At 40.9% G+C, this 15,345-nt stretch overlaps 1 protein-coding gene across 3 annotated transcripts in view; it reads left to right on the forward strand.

The window, feature by feature from the left end:
- The window catches only part of PDLIM3 (PDZ and LIM domain 3), a 34,763-nt gene extending 20,448 nt beyond the window's left edge, over positions 1-14,315 (forward strand). Inside the window, exons 4-8 of one of the 3 annotated variants that reach the window (XM_017862557.1) lie at positions 2,135-2,202; positions 7,914-8,177; positions 9,771-9,901; positions 11,805-11,916; positions 13,581-14,315. In XM_017862557.1, coding sequence (XP_017718046.1) covers positions 2,135-2,202; positions 7,914-8,177; positions 9,771-9,901; positions 11,805-11,916; positions 13,581-13,770 — 765 coding nt within the window. In that variant the 3' untranslated portion in view covers positions 13,771-14,315. Of the gene's footprint in view, positions 1-1,583; positions 1,772-2,134; positions 2,203-7,913; positions 8,178-9,770; positions 9,902-11,804; positions 11,917-13,580 lie in introns of all 3 variants that reach the window. The other 2 variants (XM_017862558.1, XM_017862559.1) reach the window with 2 other exon arrangements.
- Positions 14,316-15,345: the final 1,030 nt, after the last annotated feature.

Here is a 15,345-nt window from a genome sequence, read left to right on the forward strand (position 1 = left end):
CTCGATCTCCTGACCTCGTGATCCGCCCACCTCGGCCTCCCAAAGTGCTGGGATTACAGGCTTGAGCCACCGCACCCGGCCAGGACAGGATCTTTTAATGCTTTAAAGACAATAGTCTCTTTCCAGTATTATTTCAAATAATTATATACGTTTGTACGATTTCAAATCTGGAACACTGATGCCACGTTCACAAAAGTAAATGAAGTTGATGTGAATGTGTAAGGGAAAATAGTGTTAGAAAGATTTATCTCACTAATTCTGCCAAATAGAAAGATTTGGGGCCGGGCACAGTGGCTCATGCCTATAATCCCAGCACTCTGGGAAGCGGAGGCAAGTGGATCACCTGAGTTCAGGAGTTTGAGACCAGCCTGGCCAACATGGTGAAACCCCCATCTCTACAAAAAATACGAAAATTAGCTGGGCCTGGTGGCGCACACCTGCAGTCCCAGCTACTCGGGAGGCTGAGGCAGGAGAATCGCTTGAACCAGGGAGGAGGAGGCTGCAGTGAGCCGAGATTGCGCTATTGCACTCCAGCCTGGGTGGCAAGAGTGAAACTCTGTCTCAAATAAATAAATAAATAAATAAATAAATATTTGGAAAGAGAATCAGTGACCTGTAATTGAGCATATTCCCTTTTGGTTTTCTTCTGTTGCTTAGAAGAAAAAAGTTGTAAAGGCTTTACAAAATTATAAATCTGTATAAAATCTGGAAAACATGATTCCCACATTAAAAAAAATAACATAGGATTTCAGATCATTCAGACATGTTTCAAACTCAGGGTTGAGGACTCTGCTGTTTGGTCCTTTTCCCAAGGAATAAAGTGAAAATCCTCCTGTGAATCACACACGTTTTCTCTCTGAATTACTGACTTTAGTCTTTTGGGGACTAGAGTAAACGTGAAGAGGTCTTCAAACACAACATGAAATCATCGCAATACAAAAGGGGGGTGGTTGTGTATGCTATTCCTTCTTTCATAAAAAGAGTCTTTCAATTGTTTTTTCTAAAATTAAGATTATAGCTTAATCCAAGTTAAGAACTTTTAAAAGACGTTTTAAAACAAGTTTTACCTGGCTTAGTTTAAATGATTCAGTGTAGTTAGTTATTCATAAATGCTCATTGTCCTTGTTTTGTTCCCTCATTTCTCAAAATGGGGGAAAGTTTATCAATATATCAATAGAAGAGAAACCATATGTAAATTCTACTTGAGAAAATGTTAAGTATAATTTTCAAGCCAAAAATCCCATTTCTCACACAAAATGTCTGCATTCAAACGAGTCATTAGAATTTCTTAAAGCTATAGATAAAGAAGTCAGGGACAGATAAGGGATGCAATGTTTAAATTATTTTGTAATATTTTAAATAAGGTCCGTTCCTTTTCACCTTAACGTTTGATCAGTGAATATAGCACATGTACAGTTCAGAGAAAACCATGGAAAAGTGTATGGCTAACTCCTCTAATCTTTCCATCAATCTCGTCGTGGGTAAAGATGCCTTTATTAACAGTAGTAATGCTGTTGGTTTCGCTCACTAATGGCTTTCTTGTGCGCTGTGTGGCTCTGTGTATTTTGTCTGCCATTGTACAGGAATTCAAACCCATTGGTACCGCGCACAACAGAAGGGCCCAGCCTTTTGTTGCAGCTGCAAACATTGATGACAAAAGACAGGTAGTGAGCGCTTCCTATAACTCACCAATTGGGCTCTATTCAACTAGCAATATACAAGATGCGCTTCATGGACAGCTGCGGGGTCTCATTCCTAGCTCACCTCAAAAGTAAGTATCCGACTCTGCTGTGGCCAGTGTACCTAACAGTGATAGTATGGTTTCTTTTCTTTTCGAAAGTCCAGCTCTTGCTGTTTTATTTTTACTTTCCTGAAGGCACTATCAGATTTCTCTTTTAAAGACAAGTATCTAAAACATGTTTCTAATTGCTGTGGGGCCCGGTCCGCCAGTGCCTGACCATTTAGTGGATAGATGGTTGAAAGGAAGAGATCGTCCTGGTTCCGTCATCACGTTTGCTAGTTATGACAATAGTTGGTGGTAAATAATCCTCTCTGTACAATTATCATTCGTTAAATCTTATCTGAAAAAGAATTTGTCTTCCACTGAGGGGCCTTTTAATGCTTTGTTTTACAGGATGTGAACTACTTTGAACACAAGCACAATATTCGGCCCAAACCTTTCATAATCCCGGGCCGAAGCAGGTCATAAGCTCTGAGATTGTGAAGTTTGCAGTGCATGCTTCTTAAATCAGTTCTTACTAATCATCGAGAAAAGTAACTTGTAGATGTTTGGAGTGGCTTTTCTCATTGCGAATCTTATTTCAAAAGCAAAAAGAAACAAACTCACTTAGCAGAGTACAGAGGCCAAATAACTTCCATTTCCAAGAGTAAATATTGACAAGATTACAGAGCTGTGAAATTTTATGCAATCACCACGTGTATTTATAGCGAACAGCCCTGAGGCTCTGGGGACCCCATCCAGAACACCATGACCTTTGAGTCGGGCAGTCGGTATATCTATCCCAGGTCAGGAAAGCCCTGCCAGTGGGAGCAGGCATAGAAACCAGCCCCGGTTAGGAGCAAGGAATCAGGTGAACAAGACAGAATGATAAGGAGCAAGCTCTTCCTTCTCGTCTCTCAGTAGAGAGACTGATCATCTTCAGGTCATCCTTTTCAAATATCTTCTCTAGAAATTGAACTCCAACCTAAAGGGAAAGAAAATAATGCCCTGTATTGCCAAATCAGGAAACTGTGACTTCAGGAAACCTCAGTTCCATCCTTCTGACCTCAGCTAAGCTGGTCAGCCCACAGGAAGGAAGCTGGTGGTTAGACTGGATTCTGACAGGAACACTGAATGTGATTTACCGCAGCTGTTGCAAACTGGTGGCCCATAAGTGGATTTATTTCACAGGCATGTTTTATTTAACCTTTTTGTTTAAAAAAAAGAATGTAAGTGCCTTTAGACAGAACATTTAAACTCACCATCTTGTCAAAATATGCATCACTCTTAAGTGTGTGAGACGCGGCCCATTTTCATACATGTGTGACCTCCTGGCCCCTCTAGACACCCGAGCTTATGACTCCTGCCATAGGCTGTGGAGAGGGGGTCATCCCCTCTGTATGATTTCCATGTCCAGACCTTTCAGTAAGCTACAGGCAGAGCCAGGTGATTGTCTCAAAACATGCCGGACAATTCTTGTGATACCAGATCCAGGAAGGAGCCCTGGACTGGAGGAGCAGGAGAAAGGCGTTAAGAAGGCAACCATCTTCCTCCGTATCTTCCTCCACTAGAACGTGAGCTCAGTGTCTGCAGGGACCTGGTCTGACTGGCTCAACATTACACCCCCAGCACCTAGAAATGAGACAGAATAAATGCTCAACAAGCGACCATCTACAAACAGACAAAGTAAACGTCCAATAAATGCTTACTGCATAAAGGAATCGAATCCTGAGGGTGCACACCATTTCCCCAGCGAGTGGCAAGAGTCCAGAGCCGTCTCGCTCCCGATGCTGGCAGCTCTGTGTCCTCTCCTGCCTCTCTCTGTGTGTTCCCTCGTTCCCATTCTGTTCTCATCTGCATCTTTTCCGTTTCTCCACTTTCAACAGTTTCCCCACCCCAGCCCAATCCCAATAACAAAACACTGGATTTAAAGTTAAAATGATACGATATTTTACTGTTGAATATATACAACTTCCCAAAGAAGCACAGTAAAATTAATAACTTGCGTTCTTTTCAGGTTAGTGTGACTGAGTCCACCCACACCAGCTCTAGGGCTTCAGAAGGCTTGGATAAAGTGATATGTTAGAGTAACACGTATCCTGCCTTTACTAAAAACCTGTGACATTCAATTGTATAAAAAGTCAGGAAAGTCAGAAAATCCTAGGTATATAATCCCCATTAAAATTTTTTTTCATTTTAACTTAAACGTGGGGATAATGACAAGCTACTCATAATGTCATTTGAAGATAACACCTTTTAATATAGCTGAATTTGGAAGAGAGGAGGAGAGAAACAGAAGTGAGGGGATTTGCTTAAAAAACAGATGCCAGTGCACAAATCTTAAAGAACTATAAGGCCTGGTGTGGTGGCTCACACCTGTAATCCCAGCACTTTGGGAGACAGAGGTGGGTGAATCACGAGGTCAGGAGTTTGAGACCATCCTGACCAACATGATCACCATGTTGGTCACCCCATCTCTACTAAAAATACAAAAAATTAGCTGAGCGTAGTGGCAGGCGCCTGTAGTCCCAGCTACTTAGGAGGCTGAGGGAGGAGAATTGCTTGAACCCAGGAGGTGGAGATTGTAGTGAGCTGAGATCATGACACTGCACTCCAGCCCAGACAACGGTGTGAGACTCCGTCTCCAAAAAAAAAAAAGAATTGTTAAAGAGTGCCCCCAACATCCTTCTTCTCTTCCTGTGCCTCCTCACTATTTGCTGTAACTTCTGAATTTTTTGTTCCTACCAAACTATTATTCATCAAGGTGGAATTGTAAGTGGCTGCATACCAACCTACTACTACATTTGTTTTTAACTTTTAAAACAAATGTAGTTTTTGTTTGGGTGCATACTACTTGTACATGTTTATGGGGTACATGTGCTGTTTTGATACATGCATACAATGTGTAATGATCAAATCAGGGTAATTGGGGTATCCATCACCTCGAGCAGTCACTTTCTTTGTGCTTTGGAACATTCCACATCCACTCCTCTAGTTATTTTGAAATATATAAATAATTATTGTTAACTATAGTCACCCTATAACTACACAGTTATGAACTTCTTTAATCAAAAGTAATTTGGACATGCTAGTGCTGGGCATGGTGGCTCACACTTGTAGTCCCAGAACTTTGGGAGACCAAGGTGAGCAGATCACCTGAGGTCAGGAGTTTGAGACCAGCCTGGCCAATGTGATGAAACCCCATCTCTCCTAAAAGTAGAAAAATTAGCCAGGCATAGTGGTGCACGCCTGTAATTGCAGCTATTCAGGAGGCTGAGGCATGAGAATCACCTGAAGCCAGGAGGCAGAGGTTGCAGTGAGCTGAGATCACGTCACTGCACTCCAGCCTGGGTAACAGTGAGACTCTGTCTCAAAAAAAAAAAAAAAAAAAAGTAAGTTAGTTAGACATGCTAAATTGTTAACAGCTTAATTTCCCTGGGGTTTTACTATTAGCTATGGTTCTTTTGATTATTTCATCATGACTGAAGCCTTTTAAAAGACTGGTGTTTTCATATGCAAATATGTAAAATTTTTAAGGTTAAAGCTACAATTAAATACATATGTACGGTATTTTAGATCCAAGTGATAAAATACAATCCTATGAGTGGTTTTTGGACAAGTTGCTTCCAGAAGTATGCCCCAAAATGTCTGTACACACCCCAGAGAAATTAGCAATCTGTCAAATGATGTGTCTGGGCATGAAGTAATTGACTGCGTTATCAACCTCACGAGTGGCCTTGCCAAGTCACTAAGTCAGTCTCAGAAAATCTCATTAGCATCTACCTTTCTAGGTCATCAGGAGCAAGTCGTGGTGACCCATGATGATATATCCCCGGTGATATCCACAGTGACTGGAATCCATGAAAACTCGTTTACTTAAAGGATCCGTTTAAAAGTTCTTTTTAAATTGGCCCAGAAATGTATAAAAGTTCATCCTTGTTTGCTTAGCGTTCATTTCTCATTTATGTAATAGACATGGGCCTGATTGATAAAGGAACTAGGAATGCAGGCTCAATTAAAATTACATAGTGCACAAACATGCATGTACTGTTGACCCTCAGAACATGGGTTTAAACTGTGCAAGTTCACTTATATGTGGATTTTTTTTCCAATAAATATGTTGGAAACATTTTTGGAGATTTGCAACAATTTGAAAAAAGTCACTAACTGTAGCCTTGAAATATCAAAAAAATTAAGAAAAAGATTTGCCATGAATGTATAAAATATACATAGATGGTAGTCTATTTAAGTGTTAATAGACTGTTTATCTGTAAAACTTCTGTTCAACAGTAGGCTATCAGTAGTTAAGTTTTGGAGGAGTCAAAAGTTATACATTTATAGCAGAAAAATATTACTGGTAACTGCTATAAAACATGGCATAACTGTAAGTTCTAAATTGATCATAGTTTATCTGACCAGTACGGCACTAGGTCTGGCACACAGTAGGGGAGAGTAGTTATAAATGCTAGTTGAGTAGGTTCATTACTGGGAGGCCGAAGTCTCCCAAGATTTAACTCTGTTTCAAATCCCTAAACTGATTTCGTAAGCTTCATTACACTCAGGTTAAATCCACGTGATCCTGACTAAACTGCACTGCAACTGAAAATGTCCTCATACTCTTTTACCAGCTGACGTCCATTTCAAGAGCCAGTATAGACCCTACAAAAATGGTGAATAGCCCACTTGACATTTTGGCATGTGATCTAAACATTGTACAGGTTGGGTTTTCAATAGGTTCTCAAAAGGCAGGAAGTGAGGGAGCAAGTTCATATCCACCACTCTGGTTTAGGTTATGTAGGTGGTTAAATTGGATAACACAAGACAAAAAAAATTTAAACGCATTTAGTGACATGAGTTCTCCAGACTAATCAGGCTGCAACATTGCTGGAGTGGAAAAAGTTCCTGCTCAATATCATTTTGGTTTCTTATCTTTATATGGGCTGAAGTTAGCATTAATACCTCTAGAGAGTAAATGCAGATATGGGGCCATACTTGAGACCAGAGACAATCTGAACTTAGAGGTAAACACACCATATACATCCATTCTCTGTCTTGAGCTTACGACAACACTAACTGGAAAGTATGATAGATGTTTATATCACTACTAATATTTCTTTTTGCTTTGTCTTAAATGACTATGCTTTTTTTTACAAAAATCTCTTGGTATCTCTCATGCACGTGGGAAAATGGACTTTTTAGTCACTAGCATGTCAGTTGTTAACTGACCCCTATCCAGTTTCCAAATAGAACGTGAAATCTCCCTAGTTCTTCGATTTGCATGACTGGGCTTTGCTGTTTTCATAAGTCCCTGAAATGCATCTTTAAAAGGAAAAGGGAAATATGCATGGGATAGATGTGTGCTTCTGAAAGTGTGCATAAAATAGCTGTGTAAGAAATATAAGCACCAAAAGAGTGAAAGGCCACTTTATTTCTCCTCTAATCACTAAGAGCAAGGTGACAAGCATTTATTGGTTTTTTCTAGGGCTTGTATTAAACCACTGAACAGCTGTCTTAAAGTGTACTCCTCACAGAATTAAAGAGTAAAAATAGAAAATATTAAAATAGTAACAAAATATTTACAAGATAGCCTTAAAACATAATATTTACCATAAAACCTGCAAGTTACCAATTACTATTTAATTAAAGCTCAACTGTATTACTGAAATATACCTCTGATGTTGAAATGTTGAGCCCAAATATGTGATTTCATCTTCATGCTGCATATTCGGTGTTCACTAAAACTTGAATTTTAAATGTTGCACTTGAGAAATTAAAAGGATATCCAGCCAATGTAATTTTCCTTCATCATTTATCTGTGATATTGACCAGTTTTAAAGTCTTTGGCCTATTTTTAAAAAGTGAGGATAGCTGCAAATTTTCTACTTACTTCATATACAACTTTTCTACATGTAACCCTCAACTTACACATTGCCTGGTAGAACAGAGCCAAAAAATGCAGTATCACCTGTACCTTCTAATTTTATTAAACTTTTTTCAATCACGAATTTTTCAACATCTTCCCTTTTTAAATAAATTCTAGCAACAAATCAAGATTCGGTTTTATTTTGATGTAATTCACCTCTCACTTTTGTCTTCAATTCCTTTTAACCTCTCTGTCCCTGTTCTCTGTGTTCTTCTGTCTGGACTGTCTGGCTCCCTGTGCCATCTCTGTGTAACGTGGTCATTAACACAGTGGATGCAGTACTCCCTCCGGGATTGACTGTGCCAGTGGACGCAGCACCCCTTCTTCTGTCAGTACTGTTAGTACCATTTGCCCAGGTGACTTGAAAGTGGCGGCTAAGCTGGCCCCTAACATTCCTTTGGAAATGGAACTTCCTGGTGTGAAGATTGTACATGCTCAGTTTAATACACCTATGCAGTTGTACTCAGATGACAATATTATGGAAACACTTCAGGGTCAGGTTTCAACAGCCCTAGGGGAAACACCTTTGATGAGGTAATGCGAGTCTTTTTGAACCATGGGCATGTTAACTAAACACATGGGCAGTGTCAGCTTTACTGGTGTCTTTTAACATTGTCTTAATGGAAAGAAAGCGATGTGAAAAGCTTTTTAAAAATACTAAGGATTTATTGCAAATATCGAGGCTTGATGATAAGGGTGATTTGGGGAATTATCTAAGTAAAGTTTTATGTGTCAGATGGCAATAAAGTGAAATCATGTCAGGACCAAATGTGTATGTCTCCCAAAAGCTACAATGTACTTTACAAACGTCTGGTGTAATATTTCTCAAAGTTATTTATAACCTAGTATACCCTATGTCCTTTGAGGATCAAAAATTAGGAAGGAGGTGGGAGGTTTACAGGAATGTTATGAGATGAGTCTTCTCTCTTCTGATAGAGCTTGTGGAGAGGTCATTATTTACCCATTTAAAATGTTTATTGTACATGCAGGTTTTTGGGTGAATACCCTCAGGCTATTAATGCAGATATTGAATTTTTGCTGGTCTTTTTTGACTCATTTTTTCTTTGTTATAACTCTTTGTTCACAGTAATTTTGCCATAAAGATTTTGATTAAAAAGATTTATTATAGGATAAAATCTTATTGCTTCTTTCACTATTACAGAATCACTATTTATAAATTAAATTATTATAATGCTTAAGAGTGTTAAATAGTGATATCCCAAAGCTATCTCTTGGGATGGACACATTGAATTAATAATAGTGTAAGATATCTCAAAGCCATTTGCAAATATGACATAGGTAATAAAGATATTACAGATAGTATGTTTTCTAGATAATGCAATAAAATGATATAAAATAATAAAGTTTTTAGTGTTTAACATATAGTATTATGATAAAATTCTTTATTGTCCATTATGAATATATTTGTAGAAAGCATGTTAAAATAAAGCTGCTGTCATTATTGTACATGAATTTTAATGTGGCTATTTTTAAAAGACAGTGCAGTCAATTACAGCAGATATAAAATACAAGTTTCTACATTACAGGCTTTCAAACCCTGAGAAGTTAAATTTCTAGAATTTACAAGTAAAATGATACCCTTATTATTTCCAGGGGTTAACAAATTAGCCTTAAAACTAAAAACATATTAAACCATATACTTTTTGTTTAATATCAAAAGTAAATCTGAATTTTACTGACAGTTTGATGACTGAGAATAATCTAACTGGGTGCTTACTGCTGCACTTTCCGTCATGTGTATATTGCCTTTTCTCCGGGAAAAGTTAATTTTGTTCACATCTATCATTATATATCCATCAGACTCAAGTCTTGTTTTTCTTGATTACTATTTCCTGACAATTATCTTTTAGTTTCCTTCCAAAGTATTTTGCCAAGTGGAGGAGTGTGGATGCAACTCCCCGATTTGTTGTTCAATGACATTTCCAAGGCAGCCATGTGAATTCACATTATGCTTTTAACTATACTAGAGATTCACTTGAAAATACTAGACCTCTGTTCAGGAGTGTCTGTGCATAGAGTAATGGCTGAGTATTGATGTCTGTGGCCTCTCGCACGTCTGGTGCCTCCCAGCGCCTGACGATGCTCCCCGCTGTGCCTGTGTTTCAGCGAGCCCACAGCCTCGGTGCCCCCTGAGTCGGACGTGTACCGGATGCTCCATGACAATCGGAATGAGCCCACACAGCCTCGCCAGTCCGGCTCCTTCAGAGTGCTCCAGGGAATGGTGGACGATGGCTCCGGTGAGCAGCCGCTGAAACCTGCTGAAACGTATTGATAGAGGCCACTGCAGGCGGCGGGATGGGGAGGACAGCAAACATACTGGGAATGAAAGTCTAAAACTTGGTTTTAATTGGGAGCCAAATGAATTTTTGCTCAGAAGGATAGGGTATGGATGGTGCCTAGTTTAAAAAAGGAGATTCCGGGACATGTCCAAGTAGCCACCAACTGAAATCATAAAAGGACACCAAAGACAAATTGCATTAATGGTTGTCAAGGGCTAACTCAGCTTGCAAGTCATGAGATACCGTTTTAAACAAATATTGTCAAAGTTCTCAGCCTCTCCCCACACTCTGGACTATCACCATCATCAAAAACTAAACAACACTCTAACAAACCCTTACTATGTTCCATGTTCTGTGAAAAGTATTTTGCACACATTATCATTTAATCCTCACAGGAACTTGGGGAGGTGAGCCTATTATTTGCCCTACTTAGCAAATGAGAGGCGAGGGATGGGCGGGTGGCCTTGTGAAAGGCTACACAGCCAGTGAGCCGCAGACCCGGGTCTCCAGCCCTCTCCCATCACCTTCAGGGCTCCTGCCCTGACCTGTGCTTCTCCATGCCCAAAAGATATAGACTGTCCTTTAAAAGCCACACAAAAATGCAAAATGTCCCATTAGGATGGCTACTGTAGAAAACATGGAGAATAACAAGTATTGGTGAGGATATGGAGAAATGGGAACCCTGTGCATTACTGAGGGGAAGGTAACATGGAGCAGCCACCCTGGGGGAGTACGGCAGCTTCTCGAAAAGTTAAACACAGAATTATCATGTGATCCAGCAGCTCCACTCCTAGGAATATACCCCAAAAGACTTGAAAGCAGGGACTCAAACAGATTCTTTTTCTTTTTCTTTTTTTGAGACGGAGTCTTGCTCTGTTGCCCAGGGTAGAGTGGGTGGCGCATCTTGGCTCACTGTAACCTCTGCCTCGTGGGTTCAAGTGATTCTCCTGCCTCAGCCTCCTGAGTAGCTGGGATTACAGGCACCTGCCACCACGCCTGGCTAATTTTTGTATTTTTAGTAGAGACGGGGTTTTACCTCTTGGCCAGGCTGGTCTCGAACTCCTGACCTCGTGATCCACCCGCCTCGGCCTCCCACAGTGCTGGGATTACAGGCGTGAGCCACCACGCCCGGCCTGTATGCCAGCATTTATCTTATTCACAGTAGCCCAAAGAGGGGAAACACCCACTGTCCATCAAACAATGAATGGATCAGCAAAATGTAGTGTACACATGCAATGAAATATTTTTCAGTCTTAAAAGGAATTAAATTCTGACACATGGTGCACCATGAATGAACTTTGAAAACACTATGTGAAGTGAAAGAAGCCAGACACAAAGAGGCAAATATTGTATGATTCCATTTATTTGAGAGATCCAGAATAGGCAAATCCAAGAGACAGAAAACAGAATAGAAGTTACCAGGGGCTATGAGCAGGAGCACAGGGAGTTACTGTTTAATGGGTACAGTTTCTGTGAGGTGAAGAAATGATTCTGGAGGTGGATATGGACAGTGCTTGCACAACATTATGAATGTACCTAATGTCACTGAATTGCACCCCTAAACGTGGTGAAAATGGTCAATTTTATGTATATTTTGCCACAATAAAAAATAATGCCCTCCGCGCCTTTGAGCGCTTTGTAGCAGTTTCCTCCAACCACAACAACAAAATAAATGTTTTCTCTAATTCCATTCTGTAATGCCCTATTTCAGAACAACGTCCCTTATGATTGCATCAGTCCTGCTCGGAATATGACAGTGCAGATGCAACTGAAGGCTAAAGTGCACAGTTTAAAATAGAAGCTTAGCACAAGCTGCAGCCAGCTGTTCCCTAGCCACACATGGAAATGCTTTGTTTTTCAGATGACCGTCCTGCTGGAACGCGGAGTGTGAGAGCTCCGGTGACGAAAGTCCATGGCGGTTCAGGCGGGGCACAGAGGATGCCGCTCTGTGACAAATGTGGGAGTGGCATAGTGTAAGTTTCATTTTTAACCCTGGAATTTACAATACCGCTTGGCGACAGTTAATTTCTTCTACTTTAAGACTTTATAGACTAAAGGCAATTATGAAAACCAAATTTCTGTTCATCAACTTGAAACATAGGTCCCCAACATTTAACACATGGTGACTGTCACTCCTTAGATATACCTCCAAATTGTCACATCATATGAATCAGCAATTTTGACTTACAATTTCAGAATACTCTCATGAAAAAAAAATGCCCCAAATGTACGTTGAAAAGTCACTTCTAAGAATCATGACTTCACTTGAAACTCCCCCACCCCTGTTAATGTCTAGTCTTTAGTAAGTGTATACATTTAGTATACATAGTATCCTCCTCTGTATACACACAGGGAAACAAATAAAGGCAGCATGAGGATGTTAATTAAAATACATTATCTTTACCCAGTTTAAGTTACACAGATTTTGAAACAAAATATTGAAAAACTACTGTCAGCTTCTATTACAAGGAAATATTTATTTATTTATTTATTTATTTATGGATTTATTTATTTGGAGACAGAGCCTTGCTTTGTCACCCAGGCTGCAGTGCAGTGGTGCAATCTTGGCTCACTGCAACCTCTGCCTCCCAGGTTCAAGTGATTCTCCTGCCTCAGCCTCCCCAGTAGCTGGGATTACAGCTGCCCGCCACCACACCTGGCTAATTTTTGTATTTTTGGTGAGAGGAGGTTTCACCATGTTGTCCAGGCTGGTCTCCAACTCCTAACCTCAGGTGATTCGCCCGCCTCAGCCTCCCGAGTAATTCCAGGTGTGAGCCGCCGCGCCCGGTGGGGACCTTATGTTTAAATAACCGCATTTGCTAGTTCAGGATCAAGTCAACCAAGATAATTCTGACATCCTCACGGCATTCGTGCCATATGGGCACATCCCCATCCCATTATTCCATTCCCCTGCCATGAATTCACACACTAATGTGTCCTCTGTCCGGTTAGCCAGGATACATCCCAAGAGGGCAGTGGGGGATAAATCTGGTTAGGGCAAGAGGAGGAACATGGGACCAAAAGGTCAAAGCAGGGCAGGGAGCTCAGAGCAGAGAGGCCCTCAGTAAAATACAACAGTGCCTGACGTTACCAGAAGCAATCATTGTGCCTAAGCTGGAGTAAACTGTTCACAGTAGAAGCTAGTCCACCCACCCCAAAGGAATTCCATCTCTGCTCTTTGATCTGTTTTCTCTTGCTCCATTGAAAAAGGCTGGACCACCCAGATGGAAAGCAATCAGAGAGACTCTGTTCATTGGGTAGATGACCACCCCCGTCAAAAGCAGAATCTTTTGCAGAGGGGTTGGTCTTGTCTCCATCATGTCTCCCTCTTCAAAGAAATGATGAGGAAAGATCATGAAGTAGGATCCTACAAATTTTCTATTAAGGACTCGTTTGAAAAATCTGAAACATAGTCACATGTTAACACCAGAGAGAAACATGGGATGGCTTATTGCGGATATCCTAGATCTCCATGACAATTACATACAGTTTCATGGCTGTGCATGTTTTCACAGCTGGAGGCCATTGTTTCCTGAGTGTGAAATAGAGAACACCTGCCTTCTCTGTTGGGTTCTCTCCTTTGTCTCAATTTTTGCTCTGTGGTTTTTTAACTTGAGCTCATTTTCTTCCCCAACAGCGGTGCAGTGGTGAAGGCACGGGATAAGTACCGGCACCCCGAGTGCTTCGTGTGTGCTGACTGCAACCTCAACCTCAAGCAAAAGGGCTACTTCTTCATAGAAGGGGAGCTGTACTGCGAAACCCACGCAAGAGCCCGCACGAAGCCCCCAGAGGGCTACGATACGGTCACTCTGTATCCCAAAGCTTAAGTCTCTGCAGGCGGGGCACGCATGCACACACCCACACACACTGACACGGGAAGACGCCCATGGCTTTGGGAAGAAGGATTGTGCAGATTGTCAACTCCAAATCTGAAGTCAAGGCTTTAGACCTTTATCCTATTGTCTATTGAGGAAAAGGAATGGGAGGCAAACGCCTGCTATGTGACAAAAACATACACTTCGCTATGTTTTGCAACTCTTTTTGTCTGGGGCTAGCAATAATGATATTTAAAGCAATAATTTTTTGTATGTTATACTCCACAATTTACATGTATATTACAGCCATCACACATGTAAACATCAAGATATTTGAAGATGTCTAATTGTCTTTCCTTGACAAGTTGATTTTGCAATTGTGGTAAATACCAAATAACAATCTTGTATTCTAACATAATCTGCAGTTGTCTGTTTCTGTTTTAACGATTACAGTGCATGTTAGGGAGAAAGTCCCTGAATTTCTTTAGTTTTGTATTCAAACAATTATGCCACTGGATGCAACAAACATAATAAATACATAAAAGATTTTAAAAATACCTAATGAAGTGCCATTCATTGAATTCAAATAAAATCAACATTTCAATGAGAGAACCCAATCATATTTTAACATGTACACTAATAAAGATTTTAAGATAAATGTGGTTTCTTCAGGTTTTATAACTCATTACTCTTATGAGCACAAAATTTCTGATGATAGGAGAAGCATTGAAACTTGCTAAAGGTAATTCAGTCTCTTTCAAATTAAAAGTTTCACTTGCTTCAACAGAGTCTCTTTCAATTTAAATATCGCTTTCAGATCAATAGTCAGATTGAAGGTTCAAAGTCCATCACGGCTGTTTCTCAGGCTCAATGGTTCACCACCTCCTCCTCTTCCCAAGATGGCATCTCCAGGAGGAAACAATTTAGGGGACTTCCTAAGGAGGGCAGGCGGTGCTGATCTCCTGGGGTCCTGCTTGTATTCACTGTTGAAATCCTTGGTTTCACTTGTGATCTGTGGTCTGTTTTCTTGACATAGTTGGGGCCAGGCAATAATCCCACCTCCACTACCACCTCCAAAACTCTCAGCTCAGCTTTCCTGGAGTCATGGATCATCTGTCTGAGACATGCACTCCACCTGGCCCTGGAGCAGGCAGCCTACCTTGAAGGCTCTGCACCGTGTTACCTTGCCTCTCGCCCAGGGTGGCCACAGGGGAATGCCCCTGACTTGCATCTCTCACCTGCTTTCCATGTTCCCCACTGGGGACATACAGGAACTTCTGAAACTGCTCCCTCAGGTTCAAACCATGGGGAACCAGCAGGGTGAAGACCCTCAGACCTTGTGTCACATGGTCATCTCTACCCCACTGTAGCTGCTGTCTTCGGGCCTGGAAAAAGTGTTCTCCTGCCATAAGGTCCCAAATGGGACACAAGTTGTATTGCTCTGGGATTCTCCCAAACTTAAATGACTCTTTCTGACCCTGACCTGTTCAGGATTTTGACCACATGAGAGGAGCCAAAACACGTGCCTGGCCCCTGTAGGCATTTGACATTGCAACTCCTGTGCCAACACATGCATTCACTAACAGA

Source organism: Rhinopithecus bieti, unplaced genomic scaffold (genome assembly GCF_001698545.2).
Source record: "Rhinopithecus bieti isolate Rb0 unplaced genomic scaffold, ASM169854v2 scaffold_56174, whole genome shotgun sequence".
NCBI classification, from domain to species: Eukaryota; Metazoa; Chordata; class Mammalia; order Primates; family Cercopithecidae; genus Rhinopithecus; species Rhinopithecus bieti.